The sequence below is a fragment of the Arvicola amphibius genome, chromosome 3 (assembly GCF_903992535.2).
Source record: "Arvicola amphibius chromosome 3, mArvAmp1.2, whole genome shotgun sequence".
Classification (NCBI taxonomy): domain Eukaryota; kingdom Metazoa; phylum Chordata; class Mammalia; order Rodentia; family Cricetidae; genus Arvicola; species Arvicola amphibius.
The window spans coordinates 90,254,717-90,271,579 of record NC_052049.1 but is presented as its reverse complement, the minus strand read 5'-3'; the positions used below and the strand labels follow the sequence as shown (position 1 = coordinate 90,271,579).

The following is a 16,863-nucleotide window of genomic DNA, read 5'->3' as shown; positions in this document are numbered from 1 at the left end:
GCTGACCACCTATTATATGTGTCTCTATATGTCTAGCCATTTTATTTGGCATCTAGTAAATACAATTATGTTTTGTTTAACCATTTATTGAGAGTTGGCCTTATATTCAGTCAATACTTGCAGGGTTTGTAGCAAATAGAGATACTTCTTGGCTAGCATGGGGTTATTGGTATAAATACCAACAAACACTTTTGAAGTTTAAAATATGTAAGTCAAAAATGCTTTCAAGCAGGGTGGTGGTGGTGCACTTCTTTAATCCCAGCACTCAAGAGGCAGAGGCAGGTGGATCTCTGGAGTCCAAGGCCAGCCTGGTTTACAGAGCGAGTTCCAGGACAGCCAAGGCTACACAGAGAAACCCTGTCTCGAAAAAAACAAACAAACAAACAATGCATTCAAGCTTGGCATGGTGTCCCATGCTTATAATCCCAGCTCTTGGGAGGTGGGATTGAAGAATCAGACATTCAAGGTAAACCTTGGCTATGAATTCCAGGCCAATCAGGACTGCGTAAAACCACGTCTCAGAATAAAACAAAGAAAACGTATAGCACAGCCACCTTACCGAGTGTTGTCTTCTACCTACATTGGGTGTGCTCAGGATGCCCACGTTAGCCTATAGCTGGACAGAGCCCTGAGGTGGAAGCCCTGTTCTATACTAAAGTGTTGACTCTCTCACGTGGTGTTGTGTGGGTAATACATTCACAACCCTCGCCAAGTCACAGAGTTGGAAACCCAACTGCTAAACTCAGAGACTTTGAGCTGTTTGTCTGTCTGTCTGTCTAGCATTCACTGAGTGCTTTCTTCATACACCATATCTATCCAAACAGAATCTGTTGGCACTTCCTGTATATCTCTGAACAGAATGGACCAGCATGCTGTGTGATTGATAGTGGGGATATGGCTGGGTTAGAAGGAGAGGAGGCATTCTGGGCTGGGAAACACCATGTGGGAAGTTCCATCGGGCTTGGGGTGTGGGGGACTGGAGCCGGGATTGGTGCGGCTCATCTCAGGCCAGGCATTCTAGAACCTTGCTGAAGAAACCACCCCAGACATCCCCACTCTCCCCACAGGATGAAACTGTAGAACGCTGCAGCCTCCCAGAGCCACCCCGAGAGCACTTTGGACAGCGGATTCTGGTCAAGTGTCTGTCACTCAAGTGAGTCAAAGAGCAGCAAAGATGGGTTTCCCTGTAAGGACACCATAGGCTTTTCCTTCCCCTTTCTGAAGGCACAAATGCCTAAACATGCTTCCTCTACATCAGCACATGACACACACACACACACACACACCACACACATACACACACCACACATACACACACCACACACACACACCATGCATACACATACATACACACACTACACACATACACACACCACACACACATTACACACACACATACACACACCACACACACACCATGCATACACATACATACACACACTACATACATACACACACCACACACGCATTACACACACACACACCACACACACATACCTTGCACACACACATACACACACTACACACATACACACCCCACACACACATTACACACACACATACACACACATACCATGCACACATACACATACCACACACACACCTCCTCCCACTCAGCTAGTCCCCCAACTAGCAGCTCCAGCTCCCTCCCTGGGAAATGCCATGCTTCTTCCTACCCTCTGGTCCCCCGAGCTGTGCTCAGAGCCTCTCTGAGCCCCAAGACCTTTCCTCCGAGTGTCTATCACAGATCTGTGTGAGCCACTCCGTAGTTGTGTGTCCTGTGTACAACAGGAACTCGCTGAGTGAGTGTTGAATGACTACCTGAGCCAGCAGCTTCATTCCTAACTTTGGAGTGTGGAGCCCAGGACCAGAATGGAACTTCTGTTTCCTGCTCTCATCTAGACAGAAATAGGGTCCAGGAGGGGCAGGAGCAGGCTCCGAGTGCACTTCCTGCTCTGTTCCATTCCCACGCTCTTCTGGGAGCTCAGAGCCAGGCTCCGCCTCTCCATTCTGTGTCTCAGTAGGAGGGTGGGCAGGTCACAGCCAGACCCTTGTTTGTTTTGGATTTTTTTTTTTCAAGACAGAGTTCTCTGTGTAACCGCCCTAGCTGTCCTGGTACTAGCTCTTGTAGACCAGGCTGGCCTCGAACTCACAGAGATCCATTTGCTTCTGCCTCTTGACTTCTGGGATTAAAGACGTGCACCACTACTGCCCAGCCAGACCATTGTTTCTACAAATGTCAAGATCTCAAGCAGGTTACCCATGCTGTTCTGTGGCTTGATTTCCCCGTCTACACTCACTTCACAGGGGAGGGGGAAGATCTGATGAGTTCATACATGCACAGAGCTGCCTAAAATAGTAGGAAGTCTCATGTCCCCATCAAAGCCCACAGGGGACTGGGGTGTACCTCAGCAGAGGTAGAATGCTAGTCAAGCTCACGTGAAGTCCTGGCTTCTGTCCACAGCACTGTAGAAACAGGGTGTGATGGTACAGGCCTGTCACCCAGCATTTGAGAGACAGAGACAGGAATTTGGAGGATTCCTCCAAAATTGGGAATTTGAGTTTTTTTCTGGAAACATAGGAGTTAGAAGCCAACCTGGGCTAAATCAGACCCTGTCCCAAAAGGGGAAGAAAAGAAGAGGAAGAGGTCAGAGAATGTGGGTAACAGCTGGCACAGAGCAGAGTGCTTCCCATTTACCCGCAGGTTTGAGATTGAAATTGAACCCATCTTTGGCACCTTGGCCCTATATGACGTACGGGAGAAAAAGAAGGTAGGCACCCTTCCCTCTTGCTCCCTTCTTCTCCCTCCTCCCCAGGTGTCTCCCCTGTCCCTCTTCCTCCTTGGTAGGGAGCTGCGAAGCACTGTCTCCCAGCTAGCTACCTCTCATGTCCCCCAGATTTCAGAAAACTTCTACTTTGACCTAAACTCAGACTCCGTGAAGGGACTGCTCCGGGCCCATGGCACCCACCCGGCCATCTCCACCTTGGCACGCTCCGCCATCTTCTCTGTAACCTACCCGTCTCCTGACATCTTCCTGGTTGTCAAGGTGCCCACTGGGGCCCCACAAGGGGGTGGTTTATCATGATTGGAACCAGAGGTTCAGTGGGATAGACTGTGATTCCTGCACTTGGAGGCAGGGGGATTGTGAGTTTGAACCGGATTAGACTGCTTATAGAAACTTTGTCTTAAACACGCACAGAACAGTTTCGTCTGCCTCTGTGGATGGGGCAGGAAAGGTGCGCTGATGTATTCTGGGATTTCTTTCAGTAAAGGTTAGATCAGTTAGGTTACAGCAATGAAACAAACTATCAGCTCTTCAAGATGAAGGTTGCAATGGGGGAACTGAGGCACAGAGCATGTAAGAACCTTGCCTAGGGTCCCACACTCTTGAGGTGTTTAGGATTGGAGTTCCTGTCCTGTCATTCAGAGTCAGGCTTCAGTTTGGACTGACAAAAATGTAGCATGTGTGATGATGTGTGCCCGTGTGATGGCGTGTGCCCATGTGATGGCGTGTGCCCGTGTGATGGCTTGTGCCCGTATGATGGCGTGTGCCCGTGTGATGGCATGTGCCCGTGTGATGGCTTGTGCCCATGTGATGGCGTGTGCCTGTGTGATGGCATATGTTCATGTGATGGTGTGTGCCCGTGTCATGATGTATGATGATGGCGTGTGCCCATGTGATGGCATATGTCCGTGTGATGGCGTGTGCCTATGTGATGGCATGTGCCCGTGTGATGGCGTGTGCCCGTGTGATGGCGTATGCCTATTAAGCCTAGCTACCAGGGAGGTTGGGGCTTGCTTATGCTGTGAAAAGCACCATGGCCAACAACAACTTGGGGAGAAAATGATTTATTTCAGATTATACTTCTCGGGTCATTCCATCGTGTAGGGAAGTCGGGGCAGGAACTCAAGCAGAGGCCATGGAGGAGTGCTGCTTGCTTCCTGGCTTGCTCTTCCTGACTCGCCAGCCTGCCTTATATAGTCCGGGGCCACCTGCCCAGAGAGGCACCACCCACAATGATGCCTCCCACATCAATATTAATCAAGAAAATGCCGCAGACTGGCCTACGGGCCAATCTGAGGAGAGGTGTTTTCTTCATTGAAATTCCATCCTCCCAGAAAACGCTGGCAGGTGTCAAGCTGACAAAAAGCCAACCAGAACACAGGGGGATTGCAAATCTGAATCCAGCCCATGAGACTCAATTTCAAAATAAAAGTGGAAAGGGCGTGGCTCAGCAGTAGGATGTTTTCCTAGAATCCTTCAGTGAGGGCCTGGGAGTGTGGCTCAGTGATAAAGGAGGCCCTGGTTTCCACTATCCCCAGTGGAAGATAAAGATAAAGAGATGCTGGTGGCACACACCTCTAATCCCAGAACTCAGGAGGCAGAGGCAGGTGGATCTCAGTGAGTTAGAGGCCAGCCTGGTCTACAGAGCAAGTTCCACGACAACCAGGGCTCTACAGTGTGAACTTGTCTCAAAACAAGAGAAATGGGGGCTGGGGGCTTGAGAGATGCTTTAGCAGTTGAGCACCCACTGTTCTTGCTGAAGACTTTTGTTCAATTTCCAGCACCCATGCTAGTTGGATCCAGTGCCCTCTTCTGGCCACCATGGGCACTGCACTTACACTCAGACACGTGCATAATTAAAAATAAATTCTGTTAAGAAAGTGAAAAAAAAAGCTGGGTGTAGAGGTGCGCACCTTTAATCCCAGCCCTGGGAGGGCAGAGACTGGTGAATCTCTGTGAGTTCAAAGCCCTATGTAGAGAATTTCGGGACAGCCAGAGCTACATAGTGAGATCCTGGATGGGGGTGGAGGGTGGGGGGATGTAGAGAAAATATCCACAGTTTAAGGTGGGATGGATGAAGGGATTGAGACACATCTGAAAACGAGCTACTGGCCAGCAGCTTGCTGGAAGTCAGTACTGAGGACAGTGGGAGCCATAGCGCTGTCAGTATGGGCTAGAGAATAGTGATACAGGCTTGCTAGGATGCAGGAGTCTTGGGTTCATTCTCAGTCTCGAATGAAGTATCTGTGGGTCACCGAGGGTCCAGAAGACTGGAAGGGAGCTAAGGAGTCCCTCGCTGGGTCCTTCTGCCCTGCAGCTGGAAAAGGTGCTACAGCAGGGGGACATCAGCGAGTGCTGCGAGCCCTACATGGTGATGAAGGAGGCAGACACAGCGAAGGTAGGTGTGGGTGAGCTGGACAGGGTGGGAAGGTAGATTTTGAGGGTGCGGTACGGGGAGGGACGCTGAGCTGTGGGTGCATCTCCCCACAGAACAAAGAGAAACTGGAGAGGCTGCGCCTGGCCGCCGAGCAGTTCTGCACCAGGCTTGGCCGTTACCGCATGCCCTTCGCCTGGACGGCTGTCCACCTAGCCAACATCGTGAGCAGTGTCGGGCCTCAGGACCGGGATTCCGACTCCGAGGGCGGTGAGGACGAGCGCCGTTTGTTGTCTTTCAGCGTCATTACACCCGTCTCCCTCTGCCTCAAATTCCAGCGCCCTCCACCCCCGCCCCCACCAACATGCCCGTCTCTCCTAGAGCGCAGACCTACCTGGGCAGAACGCCGCCGTCGGGGGCCCCAGGATCGAGGCTGTAGTGGGGATGATGCCTGCAGCTTCTCCAGCTTCCGCCCAGCCACTTTAACTGTCACCAACTTCTTTAAACAGGTGACCTTGGTATAGGACAGGGGCCTGGGAGGAAGGAAACACAGGGATTCTTACCTTGAGGCCCCATTCATCTTGGGGACTTTCAACCCCTTGCCTTGGGGAACCTGTAACTGGCAGGAGGCAGAACGTCTCAGTGATGAGGACCTTTTCAAGTTTCTGGCGGACATGCGGCGACCATCGTCCCTGCTGAGACGTTTGCGACCTGTGACTGGTGCGTAGTGACACCCTATGAAGAAGAGCCGTTGCTCACATGGTCATTCACCAGACCATCCTGGGGTACTGGGGACGGATAGACAGTGGAAGGAACTGAGCAGTTGAATTTTGCTCCTAATGGGTGCAACTCCCCCCCAGAGGACATCAGAACACCAGGGGACAGGCAGAGTCCCAGCAGAAGTGCCCCCGCTTTGGAGACTGAGACAGGTAAAAACCAAGTTCTTTCTCCCCAGCCCAGCTCAAGATCGACATCTCCCCGGCACCTGAGAACTTACACTTCTGTCTGTCGCCTGAATTACTGCATGTCAAGCCCTATCCAGACCCCAGGGGGCGGCCCACCAAGGAGGTCCTGGAGTTTCCTGCCCGGGAGGTTTATGCCCCCCATACCTGCTACAGGTACAGTCTCCAGACTGGTGGGGCCCCCATTTGTGTGTGTGTGTGTGTGTGAGTGCGCGCGCATTTATCCTTCTCTATTGTGAGGGGGTGCTCAGGTGTATTTGAGTGAATGTCTGCATGTGTTTGGAGGCCGGAGAACTCGGGAGTTATCGACCTGGTTTTAGGAGCTTTTTTTAAAATTCATTTTTATTCATTTTGTTTGTCAGGGGGTGGGAGGTGCAGCGCACAGTGTGAGTGTGGAGGTCAGAGGATAACTTGCAGAATCAGTTGCTTTTCAGACTGGAACTCATGTTGCCAGGCTGCGGCGACACCTTTATCCTCTGAGCCATCTCAGTATCCCTACCTTTTTTTCTAACATTTGTTATTCCTGGATGTGGGATGTCCTTCTGTATATGTGTTGCTTTTCTTGGTTGATGAATAAAGTTGTTTTGGCTCAGGCTCCTTATTAACTAACTCTTGCACCTTAAATTAACCCATTTCTATTATTTTGTATTTTACCACGAGGCTCATAATTTGTTACCTCTTGCTTCTTGGGGGCAGCTACATGGCATCTGCCTCCTTTGGAAGCTACATGTTATCTCTTTGACTCTGCCTACTCTCTGTATATATCTCTGTTCGGATTTCCCGCCTGACTTTACTCTGCTAAGCCACTGGCCAAAACAGCTTCTTTATTAACCAATGGTAATAAAACATATTCACAGCATACAGAGGAGAATTGAATCCCACATCATCTCCCCTTTGCTGTCTAGTTAAAAAAGGAAGGTTTTCACTTTAACAAAAGATGTATCAAGCAAGAATTACAGATACAATATTTAGTCTGTTTGTACAAGGCAAAAATTAAAGAAAATATTCTATTTTCTATATTATCTTTATGAGTTTAAAGTTTCATATCTAATTTATCTTTTATCATAACTAAGGAAAACTATAACTGTCTTCAACTCTTCAAAGACCCCTTAAATATATATAAATGGACCTTAAATATGTATCAGTAGACCAAGATTCATACCAATGCAAAGTATTCATCTCTATATCAATTACTATTATTATTTGTTGAGACAGGGTCTCATTGTGTAGCCCCGGTTGACCTGGATTTACAGAGATTGTCTACCTCTGCCTTCCAAGTCCTAGGGTCAAAAATGTGTACTACCATGCATGCCTGGATCTTATTATTTTTAATTCTCTCTCTCTCTCTCTCTCTCTCTCTCTCTGTGTGTGTGTGTGTATATGTGTGTATGTGTGTGTGTATGCCTGTCTGTCTGTGTACCTGTATGTGGGAACGCTCAACTGTGTGTGTGTACAGACAACTCCATGTGAGAACACGCACCTGTGTGTGGGGTGCTGAGGAGACCAGGGACTTTGGATCCCCTGGAGTTGGAATTTCAGGTGGTTGTGAGCCATCTGGCGAGTGATGGATGTGGACGGGTCCTCTGCAAGAGCAATATGTACTCTTAACCAGAGCCTTCTCTCCAGCTCCCAACATTTTTATTCTCAGGCAGGGTCTCTCCCAGCTTGGAATTTTCCGGGTAGGATAGGCTGACTAGGGATCCACCTGTCTCTGCCTCTCCATGAACTCCTGATCCTCCTGCCGTTGTTCCCAGTGCTGAGACAAGTGTTCACCACTACACTGGTGGTTGTATCTGGGACCCAGGGTGTTGTGCATTGTGCATACTGGGCAAGTGTCAACTGAGCCCCCAACCCCCATTCTTGCAGACACAGGCATAGGCACTCAGCATAGATAGCCTCTGTTCTGTTTTATTGTGGGGTGTGTGGGCATAACGGAACTCATGTACTTTCTCCAGCCCTCTTCCACGGGGCTCTGTCTTCTGCCTTCCATCCCGCCTGCTTGCTTCTGTCTCCGGTCTATGTCAGGAAGCGGGGCGCACTGGCCAAGCCCAGCTGGCGGGCAGCTCTGTCTGCCCTGCTCAGGAGCCTCGTGGATTGCATTCAGTGTTCCTTGTGGTATGACTGGTTCTCGATGGCATCCAGGCGGTCTCAGGCCGGAAGGGCTGCTGTGTGGAGTCTAGGGAGGGAGACAGCTCAGTCATGGCTGGGCCGGTTTGGGGGACCCCCTTCAGTGGACCTAGGCACCATGCACCCTGGCACCCCAAGTGGAAGTCCTCCACCAGACTCACCTCTCCTGGATCTGCCGCAGCCACTCTTGCTGCTCTGCTATCTCCCGCCGCTGTCGCTGCACGTGGCCCGTGAGCGCCCATAAAAGGTGGCTCTGTTTATCTGCTCGAGCCTGTGGAGTAGCATAGGGACCTCAGCTGGGGCTGGGGGTCACCTCCCATCTCCTGATCACTGCCAGACCTCTCTGTTACAGTCCTTAAGACCCAGCAAATGCTAAGACCCTTTGGCCTCAGTTTCCCCATTTGTAAAGTGTATCTAAGAGAGGGCTTGTTTTCTCAGTACATGGCACTAGATACCATCGTAAGAAGCATTTATTGATCACCTGTATTCATTGCCCTGCATTTTGAGGCTCTAGCTTTGCTTTGAAGTGACTGTTACTCTTATTTTAAAATTTATTTTTTCTAGTATGTGCACACGCATAGCACAGATGTAGAAATCAGAGGACAGCTTTTGGGAGTGGCCTCTCTCCTTTCCCATGTGGACCCTAGCATGGAGCCCAGGTCACTAGGCTGGGCAGCACGGCCTTCACCTCCTGAGCTACCTTGCCAGTCCCATTCTTCACTCATTCACTTTGAGACAGGGCCTCACTCAGCACCAGCCTAAGCTGGGTGTCCGTCTAGTCAGAGACCACCTGGGACTCCTGACCATCCCGCCTGGGGGAGCCAAGTGCTAAGGCGTGTGCCTCCACACCCAGTTATTCCTCTTTTGTTCTTTTTGACACAGGGTGTCACCAAGTGACCCAGGCTGGCCTCTATGTAAACACGACTGGCTTTAAACTTCTGTTCCTCCAGCCCCTGCCTCCAGGGTTCTGGGGTCACGGGCAAGCACCACCATCCCTGGTCCCTGACCTTACTTGCAAATGGGAAAACGGAGTCCCAGAAGGTCACTGAGGGTAGAACCCAGATACAACAACAAGGCGGGGTCCTCTAGCTCAAGGTTCAGGTGCGACTTCTGATTGGGAAGCAGGGCTGTACCGCTCCAGACCCAGGAGCCCCTTACCTTTAAGGTCTCAAATTCTTGGTGGGCTTGGCCCAGCCAGGCGCCTTTCAGCTGGACTTGAAGTCTCCGTACAGTGTCCCGTAGAGCTTGCTGGGCCTGGTCCACTTCTCCCAATGACAGGGCTGTGGCCTCTGCTCGAAGGTGCAGTACATCCTCTTCAGCCTGCTCAGCAGATGGCATCAGTGAGGTCACTAGTCCAGGTCTGTTCATGGAGCACTTGATCACTTTTCCCCTATTATGAGCTAACCAGGACAGTGGGACACCCTCAACTTAAGTTCACCCCAGCTCCAGTGCCCACCTGAATCTCCGACAAGCTGGTGCGAAGCTCCTGTGTTGCATCCCGGCCTTGACTGACCTCTGAGCCCAGGAGTCCCAAGGCTCTGTCATAGAGGCCCAGGCTGTGCCCAGCTTCGGTCAGACGCGCCTCTGTGGCTCTGTACACGCTGTTGAGGGACTGGCCTAGCTGTAAAGCCCCGTGAAAGAGCAGGGTCAGCTCTTCATATTGAGCTGGCTCTGGACCACCCAGAGGAGATACTGGGGCAGGTCGCACTGCTGCTGTTAAGGCCCACAGAAGGCAGAGAGTGAGCACAGCCATGGCTGACGGTCTGGGGGTGTGGTTCCTATGCCACTGTGGGCCGCCACCTTTTATTTCCACTGACTGCCATTGACCACCCCCACCTCCCTGGTCAATGGTTAGCCAGCCACGGTTGCACAAGGGCCTGGCAGGGTGCAGCCATTGCATCAGGCTGATGGCTAAGCAGGCCACGCTGATATCACGCTGGCTAGAACTCGGGGCCAGCTGTGGCAGGGGGTAGGGGTGGAGGAGGAACTCAGGCCCTAGATCTCAGCACCAGGGGCTGTATGTCTGCATCATGCCTTGTCCCTCAGTTTCCCACCTGAGCCCAGGCTTGGCTTCCATGAGCCATGGCTCTCTACACACTGATGCAGTGGCCAGTGTTTGGCCACCCCGAGAGGCCATTGGAGCGGGCTGGAGTCTTGTGACTGTCAGCCATTTGCATGGACTCAGGCCCTGTGCGTCACCTGGTTTCCTTGTCTCCTTGCAAGGGGTCACTGTGAATGTGGCTGCCAGCTTGGGGGTGCAGGAGTGACATGACAGCCCCCTCCTAAGGTTATAAAGCCTGACCTCTGACCCTGGCTGTGCTCAGTGCTAATTTTAAGTTCCTAGAAGCCTGGGGGCAAGTACTGTACCTCATTTTCCACCCAGGGGGTCACACATATGGTAAATACACATTTGTTGAGCACCCACTGTGTGCTCAACAGTCATTGATTGCAAATGGAAAGTTAGTAAGTTAATCTGGTGTGGTGGCTCACGTCCTTCCAGCACTTGGGAGGCTGAGGCAGGAGGAATTGGGTTCAAGGCCAGCCTGGGCTACAGAACTAGACCCTCTCTCACGTCAAGAAAAGAAGGGCTGAGGTGAAGCTTAGAGATGGAAGGCTCGCTGGGTCTGCGCCAGGCCCTTCTTCCCATTCCCCAGCAGCACAGAACATGGCCGTGGAGTTGCTCGTACTGAGTGTTTGGAGTGGAGCTGGCACCCAAACGGTGCCACAGAGGTGTGTGTGGTGAATGTCACTGAGTTATTGGTTGTTGGTATTGTGTTACAAAGGCTGAACTGGCAGGCCAGATGCCCCGGTATACAGATAGAGCAACCGAGGCCTACAGGTTGGGGGCTGTGCAGTTATACTTGGGCATAGAACCAGGCCTCCAGCGCTGGGTTCTGACTGTTATGTCCGCCTGAGAGACAGTCTCTGTGTAATGCCAGTGGGTCAGCAAGGCACTGGTGAGGTGAGGAGGGCAGCCACGCCTCCTGGTCATATGGACCACCTTTTTTTTTTTCATTAGATTTTTAAAAAATACCAATCCAAGTTCCCACTGCCTCCCCTTCTCCCGTTCCCTCCACACACCCCCTCACCCCACCCCCATCCAGTCCTCAGAGAGGGTAAGGCACATTGCTGAGTGGAAGGCCCAAGGCCCTCCCAACTCCCTCGACTTTTCTAGCCAGACAGCAGGAAACGGCGGGTAGGCCCCCCCAAACCCAACTCATCCAGCAGCCACTACAAACTGCTAGCCCCACCCCACCTCTCCTCCTGGACCGCCTTTTGGAAAGGGTTATTTTATTGTTCTAGTCATGTGTGTTTGGGGACAGGGTATGAGCACAGGTGCCCCCTGGAGCTGCCTAATGTGGGTGCTGGGGATTGAGTTTGGATCCTCTCACAGAGCAGTTTTAACTGCTGAGCCATTTCTCCAGCACCCAGGCTACCTTTTCAGCCCTCAGCCCTCAGGAACTGGAGCTGGGGCTCAGCTGGCAGAGTGCTTGCCTCGTTCACACAAAGCCCAGCATTCCATCCCCGGTCCTTGATCAGTCCAGGAATGGTGACACATGCCTGTCATCCCAGCACTTTGGAGGTAGAAATAGGAAGTCAAGAGTTTAAAACCATCCTGAGCTAAGTAGGAAACCAAATCTGTCCTGGGCCTCGTGAGACCCTGTCTCAAATGCTTGCTGTTGTTGTTTGTGGGTTTTTTTCTGAGAAAAGGTCTCCTGTGTAGTTTTGGCTGGCCTAGAGCTTGCTGTGTAGACCTTGAATTCGAATTTAAAAGACAAAAAAAAAAAAAAGAACCCTGGCTCTCAGTGCCCATATGTGCCTGGCTTGTACCTCCCTGAATCTAGATGTGTGCATCAAGAGGTTTCATCTGCTGGCAGTGGTGGCACACACCTCTAATCCCAGCACTCGGGAGGCAGAGGCAGGTGGATCTCTGTGAGTTCAAGGCCAGCCTGGTCTACAGAGCAAGTTCCAGGACAGCCAGGGCTGTTGCACAAAGAAACCCTGTCTCGAAAAACAAAACAACACAACACCAACAACGAGGTTTCGATTATCCATGACCCTTGTGATGCCTGGGTCACAGCCCACTCTGTCCTGAGTGCACCTACTTTATGATTCATAACCCTCTTTCCCATGGCTGAGTCCCCAGCTCTCTTTTTCAGGAACCTGCTCTTCGTATACCCACACAGCCTCAATTTCAGCAGTCGCCAGGGCTCTGTGCGCAACCTGGCTGTGCGGATCCAGTACATGGCAGGCGAGGACCAGAGCCAGGCCTTGCCGGTCAGTGCAGTGACCCTGCCCTGGAGGGAAGGGGATGGAGCAGGCGTAGCTTGTCCCCAGTGAGTCCCTCATGTTCCACCTGCCACAGGTCATCTTCGGGAAATCCAGCTGTAGCGAATTCACCCGAGAAGCCTTTACACCAGTGGTCTATCATAACAAGTATGTAGGGTTGGGTGTCAGCAACCATGGGCTGACCCTGGGGGACTCTGAGGCGGCCAGGTGGTCACCTGTAGGGAGAGTATGAAGGGAACAGGAAGAGTGGAGGCTTAAGTTTTGGTATGCAAATGAGGTAAGATGAGGCGGGAAGTCATCCTCTGAGATTCCCACTCCCTAGCTGGCCTCCAGCCCCTGGCGCTGTCTTACCAGGTCTCCTGAATTTTACGAGGAATTCAAGCTGCGACTTCCCGCCTGTGTGACCGAGAACCATCACCTCTTTTTTACCTTCTACCACGTCAGCTGCCAGCCCCGGCCAGGAACAGCCCTGGAGACACCTGTGGGCTTCACCGTGAGCCACTGTTACCTCACAGCTCCACCCCTGACCCTTGGTCCCCCAGCCACACCTGACCCTCATCCATTCATCTTCTCCCCAGTGGATCCCTCTGCTACAACATGGCCGCCTGAGAACGGGTCCCTTCTGCCTGCCTGTGTCCGTGGACCAGCCTCCACCCAGCTATTCAGTCCTGACGCCGGATGTAGGTGCCTGTGCCCCCAATACTGATGCCTTCACTGCCCTCTAGTTCTCAGCCTCCTCCGAGAGCCTTGCTAGCCTCCGTGGGCCCCTGTGGGTCCCCTGTGCCTCCTGCCACTCCAACAGAATGTGTCTGTGGGGTGCTGCATCCCCTGTGCTTCTTCCTGTGCACCCACTAGCCCTCTCCTCTCTCACTGTCCCCAAGCCTCTCTGTTCCATTAACAGCCTTCCCTTTGTGGTTTAAAAAAAAATGTGCCAGGTCGTGGTGTCGCACACCTTTAATCCCAGCACTCAGGAGGCAGAGGCAGGCAGGTCTCTGTGAGTTCAAGGCCAGCCTGGTCTACAGAGCAAGTTCCAGGATAGGTTCCAAATCTACACAGAGAAACTCCTTTTCGAACCCCACCAAAATAAACACACACACACACACACACATTTGTTATTTTGGGAGTGTGACCCATGTACCATGGGAAGTATGTGAAAGTCAGAGAATAAAGAATAACTCTGGTGTCTGTTCTCTATCTACCATGCAGGTCCCAGGGGTTAGACGCAGGTTATTAGACTTATTAGGTGGTCACACACAGCCCAAGCAGGCCTGGAATTCTGTGTAGCCAAGGATAACCTTGAACTCCTGATCCTTGCGTCTGTCTCCCAGTGTTGGGATGACCGGCATGTATGGCCATGCCTGGCGTTGTTTCCATTGCCTCCATCAGCCCTCTCCCTTCTACCAGCTGACCAACAAGTCTGATCCTAGGCCCTTGCCTTTCCTAGTCAACGTTCACTCCGAACATAGCCCCCGTTTTCTGTGGGTTTCCAGCCTGCCATTAGGGCTCTCCTTAGGGTACCCTGCTGCTCCCTCAGGCTGGGCTACTTTCTGGCCATGATGTCGCAATGGCCAGGGCCATGGCCTGGCCTTGTGGCCTGATGCATGTGGGAGGGAGAGCCTTGACCACCCCACCTCTCCCTCCCACAGGTGGCGCTGCCGGGCATGCGCTGGGTGGACGGTCACAAGGCTGTGTTCAGTGTGGAGCTAACAGCTGTGTCTTCCGTGCACCCCCAGGTACAGAGTGGGTTGAGAACCCCTCCCGCTTACCCTGGGATTGAGCAAGATTTACTTGCAACTGGCTGGTAAAGGTCTGGCCTCCAGCCACCAGACGTGACTTTAGTCCGCCTGACTCAGACTGCTGACTCAGATGAGGGGGCGGGGCACCCCCCCACTTTCCTCCTTCACTCCCTCTCCCCACCACCACCCCACCCCACCTCTGCTCACTCCATGTCCTTCCCTCTCCTCAGGACCCCCACTTGGATAAGTTCTTCACTTTGGTACACGTTCTAGAAGAAGGGACCTTTCCATTCCGGCTCAAGGAGACAGTGCTGAGTGAGGCCACTGTGGAGCAGGAGCTGCGAGCCAGCTTGGCAGCCCTGCGCCTCGCCAGCCCAGAGCCCCTTGTGGCCTTTTCCCACCACGTTCTAGACAAGCTTGTCCACCTGGTTGTGCGGCCACCCATCATTGGGGGCCAGATAGGTGAGCCACTGTGGTGTCAGGCCTGTTTCTGGAAAGGCACCCCCTTCTTCCCCAGCCCTGAGTTTCTTCTTATAGTTCATCTGTTTCTCTGGATCCCCAGGGCACAGGCCCCCAGTGCAGGGCCTTTAAGATCCTGATAGGCTCTTCCACTCTAGCGACCTCTCCCTCTGGAGGCTTTGGGCTGTGGAGCTTGACCTTTGCTCTGTCCGACAGTGAACCTGGGCCGAGGGGCCTTTGAAGCTATGGCTCATGTAGCCAGCCTTGTGCACCGGAGCCTGGAGGCCGTTCAAGATTGCCGTGGTCACTGCCCACTGTTGGCTGCCTATGTCCACTATGCCTTTCGCCTCCCTGGCGGTGACCTCAGCCTGTCAGGCGGTGAGTGCTGACGGAGAATGCTAGGCTACAGGAATTGCTGGTGAGAACTGCACACTAAGCAGAAGAGAATAGCCATATGCAAAGGCCCAGGGCCTCACAGCCTCATTTGGGTGACTTGCGAGGTAGACACCGGCTGGCCCACTTTGCTCTGGCCTCAGGGCAGGGCTCTACACACGTGACTGACAACTGGCTCCGACCATCAGCAAGATGCTGAGAATGGGCCTAAGAGAGGCTGCCTGGTTGAGTGTTGTTCTATTGCCTAGACACTCTGTGGCCCTGGCCTTTACCTCTCTGAGCCTGCTTTCCCACTATTCTGCCTGCCTGCCTGCCTGCCTGCCTGCCTGCCTGCCTGTCTGTCTGTCTGTCTATCTATCTATCCATCTATCTATATCATCTATCTCTCTATCGTCTATCATCTATATCATCTATCTACCTATCTATCATCTATCTATCATCTATCTATCTATCTATCTATCATCTATCTATCTATCATCTATCTATCTATCATCTATCTATCTATCATCTATCTATCTATCTACCTATCTATCATCTATCTATCTATCTATCTATCTTATCTATTGTCTATCTATTTATCACCTATCTTTCTATCTATCATCTACCTATCTGTCTGTCTATTTTGGAGACAATTTCTCTTAGTAGTTTTGGCTGTCCTGGAACTCACTTTGTAGACCAGACTAGCTTTGAACTCACAGAGATCCGCCTGCCTCTCCCTCCCAAGTGCTGGAATTAAAGCCGTGTGCCACCACCGCCCAGTTTGTCTTCCTGTTTTTAAGTGGGGCGATATTAGTGTTCACTCCACAAGGACACAGGTAGTCACAGATGCTGCGATCTTGGAAAGCTCTTTTTGCAGAGAGCATTCGCTGAGATTGGCTTTGGGGGGTCTGTACTTCAGTGGTGTGCCTGAGGCACAGAAAGAATAGCGGTGAGGGGCACAGAGGGAGAGACAGAGGGAGAAAGGGAAGGAAGGGGGGGACTTGGGCTGAGGCAAAGCTCCTGATAGCCTAAGTTTTCAGCCTGCACAAGACCTTGGGTTTCATCCCAGCACTGAAAGAGAAGTTAGCTTCTTCCCATCCGTGCATAATGAAGAGTGGCTATGAACACATGGGCACAGGCTCTGTTCCCAGTGTGTTCTGTCCGCCCCGAGTTGCTATGAAGCAGTAACCATGTTCAACTCCATGTCACAGGGAGAACATGGAAAGTCAGAAGGAAGCCATTTCAGACTGGGTTCCTCCTGACAGGTGTTGACCTGACCTTTTCCTCTCTCCTCAGGGGTCCCTCCAGCAACTGTACAGGCTGCCACACTGGCCCGCGGGTCTGGCCGCCCCACCAGCCTCTACCTGACCCGTTCTAAGAGCATCAGCAGCAGCAACCCTGACCTGGCCGTGGCCCCCGGCTCTGTGGATGATGAGGTGTCTCGCATCCTCGCCACCAAGGTAGGGGAAGGGGGCGACTGAAACCTCCAGCCTCAAGAGCCTAGCTGCAGGCTCAGTGGGTGGGTGAAGAATCTCCATGCTGATGGAGGAAGGAAAATCAGATGTCACTGTTAAGGAGAAGGCTGTGTCCCAGCTCTATGGCCAGGCTGAGGCTCTTACAGCTGCAGGGCTGTTCTGGGGGTTCTGCCTACTGCTCAATTGACGGGAGAATGGGAAAGAGGGCTTGACCTGACTCAACAAAGAGCATAATGCACGTGGTTCAGCAGGGCGTGTACACATGCAGCCTGTGCAACTAAT

At 52.2% G+C, this 16,863-nt stretch overlaps 2 protein-coding genes across 10 annotated transcripts in view; one reads left to right on the top strand and one right to left on the bottom strand.

Annotated features, from left to right (window-relative positions):
* The window catches only part of Dock6 (dedicator of cytokinesis 6), a 58,761-nt gene that overhangs the window by 9,000 nt on the left and 32,898 nt on the right, over positions 1-16,863 (top strand). For 6 of the 8 annotated variants that reach the window (XR_005284551.1, XM_038321108.1, XM_038321107.1 and 3 more), the window contains exons 7-22: positions 1,068-1,153; positions 2,705-2,771; positions 2,898-3,047; positions 5,104-5,184; positions 5,277-5,430; positions 5,542-5,669; positions 5,787-5,880; positions 6,116-6,278; positions 12,410-12,527; positions 12,616-12,686; positions 12,894-13,032; positions 13,118-13,219; positions 14,186-14,272; positions 14,506-14,737; positions 14,951-15,112; positions 16,403-16,566. Coding sequence is in view for 7 of the 8 variants with exons in the window: in XM_038321108.1 (XP_038177036.1) it covers positions 1,068-1,153; positions 2,705-2,771; positions 2,898-3,047; positions 5,104-5,184; positions 5,277-5,430; positions 5,542-5,669; positions 5,787-5,880; positions 6,116-6,278; positions 12,410-12,527; positions 12,616-12,686; positions 12,894-13,032; positions 13,118-13,219; positions 14,186-14,272; positions 14,506-14,737; positions 14,951-15,112; positions 16,403-16,566 (1,998 nt within the window). In the remaining variant the exon portion in view is untranslated. Of the gene's footprint in view, positions 1-1,067; positions 1,154-2,704; positions 2,772-2,897; positions 3,048-5,103; positions 5,185-5,276; positions 5,431-5,541; positions 5,670-5,786; positions 5,881-6,115; positions 6,279-12,409; positions 12,528-12,615; positions 12,687-12,893; positions 13,033-13,117; positions 13,224-14,185; positions 14,273-14,505; positions 14,738-14,950; positions 15,153-16,402; positions 16,567-16,863 lie in introns of those variants that run through there. The other 2 variants (XM_038321110.1, XM_038321111.1) reach the window with 2 other exon arrangements.
* On the bottom strand, positions 3,835-10,022 carry Angptl8 (angiopoietin like 8). 2 transcript variants are annotated; one of them, XR_005284552.1, is made up of 7 exons: positions 9,706-10,022; positions 9,408-9,569; positions 8,411-8,520; positions 8,069-8,298; positions 7,603-7,705; positions 5,555-5,693; positions 3,835-4,655 (listed from the first exon to the last, which is right to left on the bottom strand). XR_005284552.1 is itself a non-coding variant. In XM_038321112.1 (4 exons), the coding sequence occupies exons 1-4, from the start codon at positions 10,000-10,002 to the stop codon at positions 8,271-8,273; spliced, it is 597 nt and encodes a 198-aa protein (XP_038177040.1). In that variant the 5' UTR covers positions 10,003-10,022; the 3' UTR covers positions 8,011-8,270. The 2 variants fall into 2 exon arrangements, 1 of the variants encoding a protein (XP_038177040.1); XM_038321112.1 differs by lacking the exons at positions 3,835-4,655; positions 5,555-5,693; positions 7,603-7,705 and having other exon boundaries at positions 8,011-8,298.